The sequence below is a fragment of the Rattus rattus genome, chromosome X, assembly GCF_011064425.1.
Source record: "Rattus rattus isolate New Zealand chromosome X, Rrattus_CSIRO_v1, whole genome shotgun sequence".
Lineage (NCBI taxonomy): Eukaryota > Metazoa > Chordata > Mammalia > Rodentia > Muridae > Rattus > Rattus rattus.
In genome coordinates this window covers 35,376,277-35,393,907 of record NC_046172.1, presented here as the reverse complement: position 1 = coordinate 35,393,907, position 17,631 = coordinate 35,376,277, and the positions used below count along the sequence as shown (strand labels likewise).

The following is a 17,631-nucleotide window of genomic DNA, read 5'->3' as shown; positions in this document are numbered from 1 at the left end:
TAACTTGCTACCTCCCTCCTGTAACATCCTGTCACTTCTCCAGGATCACCTCAGGTCCCTGCATCTCTATCTTCTCCCAACATGCTCATGTGTAGGACATACAGAAAAAGGAAAGTTTTATCAAAGTGTTTCCTTTCTGTAAAATAAAAATTGGATTCTTGCCCTTTATTAAGATAAAACACTAACCTCTTTCAGTGACAAGCATGAAATATCTTCTTGTAAACATGAAATGGTTCAAACACTAAAGTATAGAATACATTGACACGGTCATTTGAACTTGAGAAGATAAAATGTAAATTTAAATTTCACCCATATTTTGGCATACATCAAAAGGTAAAAATGCTTAATACTTACCAAAAATGTCTTCAAATATGTTAACAATTTAAAAAAAACGAGAACACATTTTTCCACTAAAGATAAAAATGTTGCCCTATAAGTAATTGGATATATGGGCTTGGAAAGTTGAAACTTCATTTTGATATGAGTGAAAATGATGTCTAAGCAAAAGGAGAAAAATGCTTTGTTAACTGGTGATGCAGAGTGGATGATTTACATCCTACACCAAATAAACCAGAATTTGTGAAAGTCCATTTGAAGATACCTGGTATATGCTTTGTTGCCAATGTAATGATTAATCCACAACATAGGAAATGGCCAGTGTCAATATTCATGCAACACGGCAGGTCTGTGTTTGGCTCCAAGGAAAGCAAGCTTGAAAACTCTCCTTTGTGCTAGACTACTACTGATCCCACAGAAAGAAAATAAATTTCAAAGTGTTGGTGACAACTAGCAAGAAAGGTACATCATTCTGATGCCAAGAAGTATTTTTTATCAGTGTGTATCATAAAAGAGATACATAAGACAGAGGGAAAGATATATTTTACATTCTGGCAAATATGGAACAATATTTCATCAATCTCATGAAATCATGATCTTATTGTGTTTCCCAGGCTGGCCTCAAACATCTACCCTCAAATGATCCTTCCACGTCAACTTCCCCAATAACTGGAATTTCAGGAAGGCATCATCTTTCCAGGTCACCCCTTACAATTTTAATTGGAATAATTTCTTTATTTCTTGGGAGGACACAAAATAATGCTATTTACTAGGTATGTGTCTCAGTGATAAAGTGTCCTCAATTTGATCCAGCGCCACAAAGAGTCAAAACTGAATGAAATTAATAGTATTTCACACTTGACATTTTGAGATTAGATGACATACATAGAGGCTTGAAATAAAACCAAAACAATGTGAACAGCCTCAGAGAAGATGAACTATATTAGACCAATAGACTATTTGCTCCACTATTATTTGGATGAAAGAAGAGAAATCCCAGCACTTTGGCGGCTGAGGTAAAAGGATTGTTTGAGGCCATCCAGGGCTACAAAGCAAGATCCTGACCTCTCTTGAAAAAAGACATTTATTTAGAGTACCCCATTCAACCCATTTATTATGAATATATAGGAAGTACCTTCCTGGTAGTGAATTTGGATAAAAGTACTATTTCTGAAAGACTCGGTTGTTAAGCTATCTAATCAAGTCGATACACTTTATAATCAAATGTAGTTTTCAGTAAGGAAACATACAAAGGTGATCCTTAATAATCTAATAATTCATGTTATAGGATAAATTCTCTTATTTGGAGATTATCTTTAGAACTTTTAGTACCCTTTCCAATAGGTTGTTTGTAACAGTGAAGCAGAGCTGATAGTTGTTATAAATTATTTCTAATTAAAAAGGTGATATCTTTTCTGTGCCTCATTATCCTCATTTATAGTATGAATAATGGACTACAGCATGATTTTTAAATCTCTTCACAATGGATCCCTTCCTTCAAGTATCACCAGGACATCCGTGAATACAAAATAGTATTCATCAAAGACACTTCTCTCTGCTACAGATAGAGACCATTACAGAAAATCGGAACTAGTCAAAATGCAGAAAACAACTGAACACAGGATGTCAGGCTCCTAGGGATACATCTACTCAACAACTCCTGCACCTCGGGCTCAGACAACATCACAAAAAAGAGGGTAAAGAAAGAATGTGAGATCGGAGAAATCTGCTGTGAGATTGTGTTTCCTAGAAGCGACAAAAAAAGCTTCATCCATAATACCTCAACAATATGGCTGCCTAAAGAAGGCATAAACAACACTAATGGACATTCTAACATTGAAGGGGAAACCTGTACGGTGTGTATGTGTGTGCTTGGATGGGTGTGTGTCTAACAATAGCAATTAAAGAAAAAGAGGCCATGGGTGTGAGAGGAAACAAGGGTTGGAGAGAGAAAAGGAAGGAGGGAAAGTATGCAATTGTATTTTAATTTCAAAAAATTAAAACACATACTGCCTAAAAAATAAAATGTGAAATAGTTAGAAAAGGAGGAAATTAATTCACCACCTTTTCTTCACAACACTCGGTCTTGTGAAGTTAATATCATCTTATTTGTTTGACTGATAAACAGATGAAACCTCAAAGAGTTTTTTAGAGTTTGTGATCAAGGTCACATAAACAGTACAACAAACAAAGGACACATTTTCAAATCAAAATTTAAAGTTAACCTTTTCACTCTCCTAATCCAGTTTCCCAAGAGTTCTTTTCGCTTGGCTAGTGGGAGCTCTAACCAGCTCTAAAATTGCAGACTTAATACTTTGAGAGTGACCTTTGGAAAGGAAAACACAACATACGTGCTTCTAAAATAGATTCCAAACAAAAGCCACATTGGAAAATGAGCCATTAACTCTGACTTGACACTTTTTCTTCTTGAAGGCATCACTCAAGAAATCAGGGATAGGAAAGAAAGCAGCCTGAAAGCATTTTGACCATCCAATCATTACAGTGCATCAATAAGGTAATAAAAGAGCAGTGCTTTGTCAACTGTGTCATACAGTACACTAGTAATAAGATGATCAAAGAGGTTTCATTATTACAATTGTAGGGGAGTGATATTTGAGTGACAAATTATGGACTACATTATATACATTATAGTCATAAGAAAAAAATCTTCATAACTTGAATTTGATAGAAAAATGTAGATCAGATTTTCTTCTGTAATCTAGAAAATTAGGTCATATTCTTGCCTTTTTTATTGCCTTGCTCTATGTCTGAACACAAAATAACTTTCCAACATCTTAATACTACCATCTGCAAACTGGGTATGGTATTTGCTATTCAAATTGTGTGTAATGTAAGTTGCATTTTTTAATAACAGGATAAACAGAAATATAAAAGGTTTGACTTAGAATCAACATGAATGATTTAGAATCAATATAAGATGAAGATCTATAGAGGTTCTCTATGGATAAAAAGAAAGACGGTTCTTGGAATTTTATGTTTCTTTCTGCAGTGTAACTTTTTTTTCTTGTTCCTATTTTAAGTTTACTCATTTTAAATAATATGCCCCTGATGCAGCAGACCTGATCCATCACCTTCCCAAGCTATACATAATTTGTTACATTCTCCAAGCTGGAAATGGAAAAAAAATCTAATAGGTCATCTTTGACTAGAGAAGGATACTGTTTCCTGATAGACCTATCTGATGTGAAATTAATACTGCTCTTGATCTCACCAGGTAAAGAAAAGTAGAAAGAATTCCCTGTAAGTTAATTCCACCACTCCCTTAATTATTTGTATTGTTCTCCTTCCTTGGCTCTAGGCTTTGAGCCAGGAGGATTCTGAAAACAATAGTCCCTCCTCAGTCTCTAGTATATGGCTTACAATAAGATGACATCTTTTTTCCCCAAAGGGTTAGATTTTGATACCTGCTGCTCACTGAGGACTGGCAGTTTCTACTAAACCTCATTCCACAGCCATAGATCTGTCTTCCCCTTCTTTCTTATCCCCACTCACTAGCTCTTTTTCAGAAACTACTGGGATTTATCTGAACGTTGCATGCTTGCTTGAGAGGACTCCCACACCCGCTGATTCTCTTTTGTTTTCCAATGTCCCAGGATCTTGTGCCAGTATCGGTGTGTGCCATTCTCCTACGGCAGGCAGGACATTCTATAGGATCGTTTCAGAACTGCTGTCTGATTTGTCCTATTCTCAGGCCTTATCCTTCTCTGAATGAAATGCAATATGGCACTTTAAAACGTACAGCATTTTTACAGAAGATTTGCAGAAAGAATTGTCCTTTAAAACTAGAAAATTAGAATTTTTTGACATATTAGTCTGAAATAAGAGGTACAAGTGAATAATACCTCTATCCACTAAAAGATAAGCAATTTGTTTTAAAATAAAATCCAAAAGCTGTAGAGTGACTATTTCTTGAAATGTGGAGCAGATTCAGAACATCAAACTTTCCCTCACCAGTTTTGAAAAACTCCCACTCGTTCACTGTTCTTCACCCATGATGTTTCATGCTGTAAGGTCCTCTCCCCTCCAAGACTTTGTTCTCAACATTTTCTGTTCTCTTCAATAATTTCCTAAATGACTCAACTGCAATCTTGTCACCCATGGTAAAGCACATTTCAAGAATGTACTGTACAGATTTGAAGACAATGTGCACAATTGGTTGGGGGAGGCGGGTTATATTTATGAAGTACTTGCAAATGCCAGCATTAAAAACGTGACATACTTTAGTCAGGATATGACTGCTTGCCTCATGTCGCAATGTTGGAGCCTTCCTCAAAGCATTGGAGGGCACTAGTTGGAGTAACACCAAACCCACTTGAGAGTGAGACTGCTATATTCGCGTTCTTGCTACACTTTAAAGAAAGCACCATTGTAAATCATAAACAGTGTGCTTGACTGGTTTATGTAAGGAAGAAACAGTAGATCTATGATCAAAGAAAGGGTCTTTCCTCTACAGTAAAACAAACATCGAGTGAAAGTTAACGTTTTGTTTTCAATTTAAGTAAAAGATACAAAGGAAAGCATGCGTCATTGCCAGGGTTTTAGCTTAATCGATATACTGATTAAATGACTAAGACATGCAGGGTGGTACTCTGCTCCTTTGTAGTGAGGACTTTCATACACTTGGAATCCTTTTCTTTTAAAACCAGAAATCCAACCCAGGAAAACAGTCTATAAAACCTGTCTAGGGGTTGGGGATTTAGCTCAGTGGTAGAGCGCTTGCCTAGGAAGCGCAAGGCCCTGGGTTCGATCCCCAGCTCCGAAAAAAAAAGAACCAAAAAAAAAAAAAAACCTGTCTATACACAGTCTCTGCTTTGACAGAAGCTGCTTTCTTCATCCATGGAACCTTTATGCCCTAGACTGTGAAGAGTAGAAAAACATTGTGTTAATGGGTGGGTAAAATCAAGAAGTACTAAAATGGTGTGGTGTGGAAATATTTTGTTGTTCTACATGTGGATTCCATAGCAAGGGAAAATTTTCCGTAGTAAGTAGCCACACACTCCCTAAAAATGAAGGACTCAGATAATCTTGCCCTTGAATGTGTGATAAAGGAGTTAGATTTAGACTCACACAAAAGTTTTATTAAGTCAGTTAAGCCAGACAGAATACAGTAACCATACTTGCTTATATTTCAAGACCATATTCTTCATTGGATTACTTTGATTTGTGCTTTTCACTTCAAGCCAACTTGCTTTTAATATGACTTTAAGTGGCTCTCGGCTTCTTAGTTCAGATACTATTCATGAATGTTGGTTGCTAAAGTGGGCCTGGCACTTGTGGCTTCCCTTGAGATGGTCCATAGTCATTTATCTCTATCTGGGTGGGAGGGAGGGAGAGGTAGAAACAAGTCCATAGAACACTATCTTTTAGGATTACACTGAGTGCCTGAGTCATCTGACTCAGTCCTTTTGGCTTGTGATGTATGAAAGTCACACTGCACTGTAGGAGGCACACAGTAACTGAATAGCTACAGCTATTTTTGTCATACAAAAATTAAGCCTTAGAAGCTACTCTTAAGAGACTTGCAGACTACTAGAAGCTGGTCAAGGCCTTAAAGGTCACTTGGCACATCTACTTACAAATTATGAGGACCATTCTAATGAAATCACATAACATAGCCATGACTAGGGCATAAGCCTCTTTTCTGGTCAGCTATGATGTTCTTCGATCTCACAGGAGAGGACAAATGTCAGAAAGAATGGATCAATGTCAACCCAGAGATGACTGGCTCTGTGTGAGCTGAGGTTCTGGAGAGGCCTATGACGACTCCCAAAATAGGTGTGCTTAGGAGGACCAGGAGATGCAGCCAGTGGCTGGTATCACTTGTTCTCATTAGAGAAAGCTACTGCACAGATGGCTGATGGGATTAAATTTCTCAGCAGTTCTAACTTTCCCTGCCACCTGTCATGTCACATCCCATGACCCAGTGCGCAGAGTGTGCTGATGTTGCCTTGGTTGCAGTTCCCATTATAATCAACAATGGGACTGTCAAGTTGTGATCCAGAGGACAAATGCAACCCATCACCAAGATTTTAAATAAGCTGTTGGGAAACAGGCACATTCATCCACTTTATGACCCTGTGACTGCTTCAGAGAATAATAGCAGAGATGATAGTTGAAGCAGACCAAACAATTCAAAGCTTAACATATTTGTTGTCTGTCTGGTCCTTTACAGAAAATGTTTTGTCAACATCTGATATAGATAACTTTACAAGCAGCTTAAAGAGCTCTCTCTAGTCTGTGGAAAATCAACTGGTTCCTTCAGAATGGTTTTATATCCTTGGCTGAAATGTAATGCACTGGGAAATAATGGTAATTTAGACTCTCCTTACAGTTCAGAGGCCATCTTCAGCAAACACAAAAGACAGCTATCTACTGTCTGTAAGGATGAGCCGAATTCTAACCTTCTTGTTATTCTGGCATATGGGGGAAATGGAGTTACATGAGGAAAACAACAAGGTCATTCCTTGAACTGTATAGACAGAACAGTCATCTTTTAAGGAGTAGGTGTACCAGAATCCAGGTATTTGTCTTAAACTATCTAATTTATTCATTACAACACTCTCCTTATATAATAGTGTTTGCCTCAGTTTTACAGAAAAGTTAACTAAGGAAGCTTAAAGTCACAGAGATTTGTAAATGCTTGATTATATTTTTCACACACTCTTGAAGTTGCCTGCCTAGAAGAAGTACAGTTGAAAGAAACTCGGTTTACTTAATCCAGACAAAATAGAAATCTAAATCTAACATGTTAGAAATTTGCACTGCAAAACATTATTCTACAAGATTGTCCATTGAAAAGTCCAAAAGGCTTGGAGAACATTGCTTTCATGAGAGGAATAGATGCTATTAAGAAATAATAGACTCGGGCTGGAGAGATGGCTCAGCGGTTAAGAGCACTGACTGCTCTTCCTAAGGTCCTGAGTTCAATTCCCAGCACCCACATGGTGGCTCACAACCATCTGTAATGGGATCTGATGCCCTCTTCTGGTGTGTCTGAAAAAGTTTCAGTGCAGTTATATAAATAAAATAAATAAATCTTTTTAAAAAAGTAATGGATTCTGAGAAAGTTTCCCAAACAGTATGGAAACTCTTAATCTACGAATATCCCCTGAAACTTATGGTATTCTAAGGCATACACTTTGGGAATAGATAATGATGATGATAACTGATTAATGGATAACCGTCATTTCTTAAGTAATTACTATAAGTTAGGCACTGGCCTAGCATCTACATCTATTCAATTTATTAAATACTTGCAGAAACATTATGAAAGATGTTCTGCTACTCATTCTATTAACAGATAAGCAGAGGATGAAGAACAAACAGGTTAAACTACTTGCCCAAAGTCATACAGCTGTTCAGTACTGTAGGCTATGACCTTATCAAGTACAGAGATCAGGTATCAACTCATTGTTGAATACCCTACTCCTGGCACATAATATGACCCCCCTCCAAGGAAATTGCAGTTGAATTGGATTGGAGATATGCTATGCCCCCTGGAAATGGCAGTTAAATTGGATTAAAGATAAGAGTCTAATAAAAAGAAGTGACTATGGACTGGAAAGATAGGTCAGAGGTAAAGAGCACTGGCTGCTCTTTCAGAGGTCCCAGGTTCCACTGCCGTCATCCACTGGCGGATGCACCTCCTTCTTCAGGCTTCTGTGGGCGCTGGGCACCAGTGGTCCACATACTTACATGCAGACAAAACATACATACACATAAAAATAAAATAACTTTTTAAAATTTGAAGTAACGAAAATGTGTTGATTAGACCATTTCAAAGCATCTGCTGATATTTACCCAACCGGAGTGCTCTCTCATCAATCAGTTTGTCTTTGCTTCAGAGAAACTCATGATCTCATGTTCCTATTATGAACCATTAGTTATTATGTAATCACATCCATATTTTGTTTAATGTGTCCTATTTAAGGTTAATGTAAAGTTGATAGGAAAATACAAGATAGTGCTGATGCTAGCCACAACAAAAACTATTTCATTTAAAAGTCCATTAAATTGGTCTTTCGATGAGACATCAAATATGTTAAAAGAGACAACACCATATCCATAAGGAACCGCTGATTGCCCTTGTTGGTAAGGTAGGTGTGTGTGTGTGTGTGTGTGTGTGTGTGTGTGTGTGTGTGTGTGTGTGTGTGTAATGCAACACAATAACAGCTATTGAGAATGGCCAATAGTGGCATTTTAAGTATTGCAGACTTTAAAATATACATCAAGGTCAAATTTAGTAAATAAAATGCTGATGAATTTTCAGTGGAGATTTATATGAGCCAGAGGGCACTACAGAAGAAAAATCAATACACTTTCAGCTTTAAAAGGAAGAGATTAAAAAGCAGCTTGATAGCGTTCTGAAAAATAAAAAGGAAATTTTCTGCTTAGCACTTCAAGAACATGGAGTACAGGGATCACGACTCTGATATAAATTCTCCTTGTGATCATAACTAGAATAGTGGCTACTCTCCAATGATTGCTTACTATGCTGTTAAAATTTCAGGATCTCATTTGTTAATTCCTAAACAGAATTACTGTTATCTCCATGTCACAGGTTTGCACATGGAGGACCAGAAGTGTAAAACAGCAGGAAATCCTTTCCATGTTTCTGCATTAGCACAACATAGATTCAGGAGTGCAGTCTGTGTTCAGAGTCCTTGCTTCTATTTGAATATCATGTAAAACAGAAGATTCAAAGGTTCATGGATCCAAGTGACAAAATAATTCCCACTACCCTTAGTCAGGATACACTGGAGACTCACTAGCTAGAAATACCAGCGCAGTATGTAAAAGGGAATCCTTGTCACATGCATTGGCCCCTCCCTGAGCTTGCTCAGTGACAGGTTTCCAGAGACTGGCATACATCCCGCCACTTAAGAACTCCATCAATTTAAGGGTATGCATTAGTCATGACAAGTACAGATCTGTCTCTCCAACACCATTTACCAGTTCTGTAAACTTGGATTTCTTCAGCCTTCAATAACGTGTTCACAGACTGACCAAATGCAGACCTCAAAACTCAGTCAGGGGGCTGGAGAGATGGCTCAGCGGTTAAGAGCACTGACTGCTCTTCTAGAGGTCCTGAGTACAATACCAGCAACCACATGGTGGCTCACAACCATCTATAATGAGATCTGGTGCCCTCTTCTGGCCTGCAGGCATATATGCAGGGAGAAGGCTGTATGATGTATAAATAATAAATAAATATTTAAAAAAAAGAAAAGAAAAAAAAAACCTCAGTCAGTCTTTTGTGATTGAGTTTATGCTGTGTTGAGGCATTAGAGTTAATAACAGTGTATTTTAGCAGTATATACATATATTTACTTATTCACTTTACATCCCACTCACTGCCCTCCTCCAGATCACCCCCTCCCACAATCCTTCCCCCCATCCCCATTCCCCTCCCCTTCTCCTCAGAGCAGGTGGGGGCCCCTGGGTATCCCCAACCCTGGCACTTCAAGACTCAGGAGCCACAGCGTGATTTACAGCATTCTGAAAAGTCCAGGAAAGGACGAAGTTTCTTGAGAGAAAGCACTAGATTCTGTGCTGATGGAAGGAAAACAGAATTTGACAGGAAAGCGTTGTTCCCAGAGTCTCTCAGGCTGGGAGCTATTTGAGAGTCAAACTCAGAGCCCTCCAAAGAAATAACAGATTTAGTCTTGAGTGAAAACAAATACTGAAAAGTATTTTCACATTATAGGTACATTTCAAAATGCCTGCTTTCTGTATTTCCTCTTTATGGATGGCACAAATCAGTTTAAGCTACCAAAGAGTAAGTTTGTCAGAAGAAAATTAGTAACACTTAAACTTAAAACTCAGAAGGGTTTGGAAGAACAGTTGACTTAAAAAGGTTATTGTTTAAAGAAATATTTATTAGTGCTGGCACACAGACTCAGGGCCTCACATATACTATTAGTGTGCCCTACTACTGAGTTAAACCTGCTGCCTCGAAAGATATTTTTTAACAAGCGAGTCAAGCAAACTGTGACCTACTGTTATATCTATATATCAGTTGAGTATAAATCTGAAAATTGAATGTTCTATTCTCTATCAATGAACATATAAAAATCCCATATATCTTTTTTTTTTCCTTAATTTTTTTTTTATTAACTTGAATATTTCTTATATACATTTTGAGTGTTATTCCCTTTCCGGTTTCGGGCAAACATCCCCTCCCCCTCCTTCCTTATGGGTGTTCCCCTCCCCACCCCCCCCCATTGCCGCCCATATATCTTTTAATTAGCATGTGATAGCTGTATGTCTTTATGGGGAACAGTGTATTTTAGCAGTATATACATATATTTACTTATTCACTTTACATCCCACTCACTGCCCTCCTCCAGATCACCCCTCCCACAATCCTTCCCCATCCCCATTCCCTCCCTTCTCCTCAGAGCAGGTGGGGGTCCCTGGGTATCCCCAACCCTGGCACTTCAAGTCTCTGCAAGACTAGGTTCTTCCACTTGCACTGAGGCCAGACAAGGCAGCCCAGCTAGAAGAACATATCCCACATCACATCCTTTTTGGGATAGGCCCTGCTCCAGTTGTTCGGGACCCCCATGAAGACCAAGCTGCACATCTAGCAGTATATTTTAATACAAGCTTGCCAGACATAATGGTCAAATCAGATACAGTATCATTTCCTACTTGTTATTTTAGAGCCTGCTGGGAGCCTCGGATAGGTTATTGTGAATCTAGTATGTTTGGTAAAATGTAATTCTCGTTTTAAAACTTTGTCTTACAATTCATAGCAATTAAAAGCAACTTCGGCTGTTGATTTTACCCTATCAGTTTTACAGCCCTTTCTCAATTCCTTAGCCTTATAAAGAGGAACGTTCTTTTCTTCTTAAAGTTAATAATCAGAGATGAACAATCGCAGTAGGTCAGAAGCCACAGAGCCGATGGCAAAACACAAAGAGACCGACTTACCTGAATGGATCTGACGTTGGAAATTGGCTGCTTCGACATGTTCAAGAGGTCTTATACCTAAAAAACAAGACACTGTTAGAGGTGGCAGCCTTCAGATTCAAGGTCGTGATAAACTAGAATTTAACTCATGATTCAACTGGGCAGTCGCCTCTTTCATTGGTCATATATTCTTTCAGTCTCAGTTTCTGCAGTTACTTGGAGACTCTCCTTCCCAATGCCTCAGGGAGAGGGAACACTAGAGCACCCCGATAAATCATTCAGAAGCTATACCGAGCCTTGCCCCCGATAGAAATGATAGGGGAACAGAAACTTGAAAAGCCCTATCCTCTCTTCACCTGCCCTCCTGACCTTCTGCCAAAAGCCTCAAACCAAAGAGGCGGTACCAACACCTCCCTTTGTTCCGCAACAGAGGCTGGCTGCGGCTTGAAACTGAACTTGTGGTCTGTGCTCACTGTTGCCAGGGCAGCCACTCAGTTCAGCAGGGGCAGCCATCCTCCGTGTACTACCTGAAGACGGTGGCTCAGCTTTTGGAGTACCCTCTCAGCTGTGTGAATATCTCTTCTGGCAAACTTGGAAGAGGTTTGCGGACTCTTTGAAGAACCGGATCGTTTGATCTTCCCAGGCGTCCCACCTAACCACCCCAACAAGCCTAGATTGTAGAAACAATGGAAGCCAGAGTGTTCTAGAACTGCCTTTCTTCAGTGGAACAATCTTAGAAAGTAGAATTCCATGACCATATCAGATCCCCAAAATGTAGAAGCACTTTTTTTCCTCAAACCTTCTTTAAACACAGGAGTCCTAACTTTGAACAGGGACCAAAGCCCACCCGGAAATATAGGCTTAGTTTGCTGGAGCTAAAGGAACCAAGAACACTAATGAAACCGGCTCTGGCCTGTTTTTATAGCTGTCTGTTAAACATCAACCAGACCAAGTAAAAAGTTTAAAACTCATTGAATTCAAAACATTCTCTGTTCTAAACCCTAACTATAAAATGAGTTGACCGAATTCTATCTACTGATTGCTGTGCCTGTGTATCAACGTGGGGCTGAACGAACACAGGGATCAGTCATAGTGTTTCACACAAGGCCCCTGAAATTTGGGCAATGACATTGAATATTTCTAGGTCTGTTTCCTAGATGATTCTGCTTCACAGGCTATGGGAAGATTTGAGTGACATAACTCCTCTGATGTGACTTTCTGAACTCTAAAGCATGGTGTGTGTGTGTTTCATTAGTGCCAATGTCCACAGCTCATGACTTCTGAGTGCTGTGTTCATCTGCAGTCTTAAATGTAGAGGGGAAACCCTGAGCCCTGGGAGCTCCCAGAGACTAAGCCACCAACCAAGGGGCATGTGTAGCAGAGGGCTGCCTTGTCTGCCTCCTTGTGAGAGGATGTGCCTAATCCTGTAGGAATGTGATGCCTCTGGGGGACCACCCTCTCAGAAGTGAAAGGCAGGGGGATGGAATGAAGAACTCCCAGGGACAGGGAACCAACCCTGAGAGGGAGCAACATTTGGGATGTAAATAAATAAAGTGATTTTTAAAAATTAATAATAAAAATGTAGAGATAAACTGATGCATGATCTTCAAGACAGAAATGAATTACAGGAGAACTTTGGTAAAAATGAAGAGGGTTTTTTTTTTTTTTTTAGAGCTTAGCTTCTATTCTATGAAGATAAATAGTTGTATACTTATTTTTAAAATATCTACAAGAACTATAGCTCAATGTATAATTTGGGGAGCTATGTACATGAAAATAACATACATGAACTTTTAAATTTCATCTAAATATACTTCTTCTATAATAAGGGTCTAGGAAGAACCAATTTAACTATAATCAAATATTAAGTAAAAACAATAGGTTGAACAGTCAAGGATACATTTTTCTCCATGATCCTTTTCCAGTTGAGTGCTACCTTCCCTTCAGCATCAAAGGCACATAAAGAACTTTCCAATTTGACATTCTAGGATACACGGCTCAATGCCGGAATGATCCGCCTAGAATAGCTTACTTTGTGATGTTTCCATTTGCCAAACGCTAAGAGAAATAATGCAAAAATGATAATCCTTATGAGACATTAAAGACCTTCCCAGTGTTTGCTAAATGTGCATACAACTAGAGTTTAAGCAAAAATTTTTTTATTGTTACTGTATATTAATTTAAATTATGAGAATTACAAAATGCCTTTATGTGATTACAATAGCAAGTTGAAATACAAAAGTAGCAATGAATGATTTTATTTATGCTGCATTGATTTTTGTACAGTTTTTTTTCACTGACTAGTTATACCAACTACTGGATTACAGTATTTGCTGGGAAACTCTGAGCCTAACGGATGGACCTTGTCTCTCCTGTCTAGTTTTGCTATGTTCTCATCTGTACGTGGATCTCTTCCTAACATCCTTGTTAATCTTCAATAGAGACATCTACAGAAAGTCAGTTCTCTCCCCATTCTCATTTCTCACTATCAGGCTGAAGAATATGTGCATAAGTCAGTTCAGCAGCAATTCCTGCTGTCCTCATTATTTGCTGAGAAATCAGGGCAAAGCGCAGTGATGAGCAAAAATAGACAGTGTTCCCTAGCTGTTTCCCTGGTTGTGCATTCACCTCCACCAGGATGTATCGTGTAGTGCATCTTCCCTCTACATCTGCATGCTCCTTCTGTGAATGGAAGCAGCATTTATTAACTCACCCAACCACCACCCACTTCAAGGCAACTGCTCTTTATCCAAAGAGATGATACTCTTTACAACATGCAACTGCTGTGTCTGTCTGCTGAATCTGCCTAAAATTTGAAATACTGCAAGTCTGACAAGGCATATTGATGTTAATAAACTGGTGATTCTTGCCAACTGAGTACAGGTAAGTTTTCCTGGCAGTCTGTGGGAACTTTTAATGGTCTTTGTGCTGAGTCATGAATGATAGACTCCCCACCCCCACCCATTTGCTTTTGATTGGGCAGAATCTAATATCTAGCTTCTAAATAAAACCCTCCAATGTACTAAAATTGGTCAGCATTAATATCACTAATTTTGCAAGAAGAGATTGAGGGAAAAATCAATTGCTATTTGGAAAGAAGAGCTTTGTTTGTTCTTTTTGAAAGGTCAAGGATATGAGTAAAGCACTATTTCAAAGGGATTTATCTTCTGTCCTGAAGTTAAAAATAATTCCCAAGGAGGGTATAGAATAATGCTCTGACTACTTCAATATACTGGGAGAAAAGAGAAAGGTTTTGCAATTCCAATCTGTGCCCACATAGACAAGGACACTGAGGGCTTCACTCTACCCTGCTGGGTACAGGAAAACAATGACCAAAGCAAAGCTCTTGAAAAGATGGTCCGTCTACAGAACTTTGTTGTTGAAACCAAGCCCAGCAGTTAGGGAAAGGAGAAAAGGATTCTAAACTTACATCATGTAACAACTCTCACCATCATTTTCATTTAAACAAACACACACAAAAAGAACCCTAACATTCCAGCTTTACTCTGCCTACTCTTCTGAGTCTTAGCTTAGGGAATGTTGTCAGTCTGCAGCTGACGATAATACTGGTCTGCAGAAAGAACTTCAAGGTCACAGTTACGGTATCCGAACAGTAGACATTTTATTAACAGTGAAAATCAGTAAGTGAAAATCCCTTTAGTTCAATTCCCTTCTCTCTCTCTCTCTCTCTCTCTCTCTCTCTCTCTCTCTCTCTCTCTCTCTCTCTCTCTCTCTCTCTCCAAAAATAGAATCCGGGATGCCACTAGTGAATAGGGAATTGACAAAGAAGCCACCCAGTACTTAGCAACCTACAAAGTTATGGGAGTCGTTACTTTAAGTTGGGATCAAGAAAATTTCCTCTTGAAAGCTGGGAGTAAAGCTGGGTTCTTCAGCTTACCTGCTCTCTGGATTTGTTTACTGCCTGAGGACAGTCCTAGGCAGCCAGGTGCAAAAACAGAAAACGCTTTACAGGGTAGAAGGAACTCCCGGTGTCCTCTGAGCTGAGATCTCAATTCCAGTGCTTTTCATGTGGCTGGAATAGCTGGAGTGCTCTGTCCCTCTCCGGTCCTGAGAGCTGCTCCTGGCTTGGGCTAGAGGGAAACTTGCTTTAAGGCTAAAGTGTTAAAGAGAATTCCTGTCATAGCTCACAGTTGTTCTTCCTAAATATAGAGTTTGATACAAGCCATAGGCTGGCTGCCTCTGAAAGGCTTGACCATGTGGAAAGCAGGGCTCAGATATCAGCGTGGAGGTGGCTACGTTATCTTACTGCCCTCCTAATCTCGAGGAGGCTGGCTGTATTCTCTCACAGTTTCTGAGGGGTGTAGTGAACTTCAAAAAAAGTAGGAAAAGTCTATCTTTAGCTGTATTATCTAGAGGCCAGAAAATGAGGAAAGGTTCATTAAAAATTGGGGAAAGCAGGGTGCTGATGTCAGACATTGCTTGAATGCAAGCTTGGTAACTTGGGAGCTGTTAAAGTTACTTAATAATCAGCACTCCAAAAGCAGTCACGAAATAATATAATTAATTAATAATATAATTATACTATAACTTCAAACTATAAGACATTGTCCTAGTTTGTAGGTCAAACGCTGTTAAAAATGGACGGGCTGTCATGGTTGCTGGCCTCAGAGAACTTGCTTACTTGGCTTTCCTGCTTTGATTGATGCATTAACCTTAGAACTTGGCCCAAAGGAAACAACAGAAGAGAATAAAACAAAGGGGAACGGCTACTTTTAGTTTCAGAAAGGGCCAAGATTAGGTACCTAGGAAAATACGGCTCATGGTCACTGTCTTGAACATGGCTTTGTTGATGAACTTCTTCAATTTCCGAGTTAACTTCATATAAAGTTTCCCTTCCGGCGAGACAAGGTAGCTCACACCTTTAATTCTGGCATCCAGAAGGCAGAAGCAGGTGTAGGTCTACGACCTGAATTCAAGATCAGTCTAGTCTATATAGTGAGGTCCAGGCAACCAGGGCTATGGAAAGTGATCCCGTCTCAACAAAACAACATAAACATAGACATAAACATAAAGAAAAATGAAAAGCCACCACACAAAACCATCTTCCCTTTGGTAGAAATGCTCAGCAGAACAGACTTAAAATACATCCCCTGGGTGGCCTCACTTAGAACCACCATGACAGGACATTCTCAGCACCAGGCATCATCAACCATTCTTGCTATGTGAAGAAAAGAAGCTTTAAATACTCTGAGTCAAGCACCACGTCCTGGTCAGGGGTGAAGTCACTGAGCAAGGAGGACATCAATGGGGCACAAACTTGTACAGTCGTGAGTGGTTGTCATCTGAGTGTCAGTGCCAGCTGGGACCTCTCAGAAGCACCAAGAAGGCAAACACTTTACTTGACTTCATTCCATAACCCCTTAAAATTTCCACTACTGTTGTCAGTTTAAGGCTCCCATAAAAGTCCGCACATGCTATGCAGGGAGCACACACATCGGCACACACTGGGTTGATGAGTGACAATGAATGGGGCTCAAGGAGACAAGATAAGTCTATTTCTGACAGTGACGGTCAAGATGAGGAGTAGGAAAAAGAAGCAAAAAAGTCTCACTCAAAATATGGAAAAGGGAAAACCAGAGGGGATTGAACATTGATGGGACAGATTAAGAATTTTGGGCATATTTCAGTAAAGATCACCTAAGAGGAACAGAGCACAGTATTGTTCACAAAACCATAATTCAACCAAGTTCCTTTTACCTATATACATACCTTCACCTCTCCTGGACCTACACACACACAGACACACACACACACACACACACACACACACACACACACACACACACACACGCTACAGTCTAAGAGTAGAACTTTCATTTGAATCATTTTACTGAATCCTCTCAGTGGCTCTGTGAAGTTAGTGACATTGGGCTCACTGTAGAAAACAGTAAGTGAAGACTCCTGCTAACTTGGTCAGTTCTTCCTAGATTTTATGTTTTAGCCAAGATCTCACTGTTCAGCTTTGGTTGAGCTCAAAGCCACGGAAACCTACCTGCCTCTGCACCCCAAGTGCTAGGATTAAAGATGCCACACACCTGGCCTATTCCTAACTTTTGACTTTCAACTTCTTTCCTCAGAACCAAAGCAACTCACGTGTAAGTACAGTACCAATTACGGTACATCCTGGAGTAACAGTGACTCAATCAATAGTCATTTCATCATCTCACAAATCTAGGAATGTGAAGAGAGGTAATTCCAGGCTTGTTCAGAAATATATGATGTCGAAAGTTCCAGGCTCTTTCACATTCGTTGTCCCTGCCACTCGGAAGATGTCAGCATTTTATCCTCAGCTTCCCAAGATGGCAGCCATAGTTCCAAGATTTAGGATCTGTAATGGAC

The 17,631-nt window shown here is 39.4% G+C and overlaps 1 protein-coding gene across 1 annotated transcript in view; it reads right to left on the bottom strand.

Annotated features, from left to right (window-relative positions):
* The window catches only part of Smpx (small muscle protein X-linked), a 48,043-nt gene extending 32,518 nt beyond the window's left edge, over nucleotides 1–15,525 (bottom strand). The window contains exons 1-2 of the mRNA XM_032889973.1: nucleotides 15,170–15,525; nucleotides 11,293–11,349 (exon numbers count right to left, since the gene is read on the bottom strand). Of these exons, the coding sequence (XP_032745864.1) occupies nucleotides 11,293–11,331 (39 nt within the window). The 5' untranslated portion in view covers nucleotides 11,332–11,349; nucleotides 15,170–15,525. The remainder of the gene's footprint in view (nucleotides 1–11,292; nucleotides 11,350–15,169) is intronic.
* Between the last annotated feature and the right edge of the window lie 2,106 nt (nucleotides 15,526–17,631).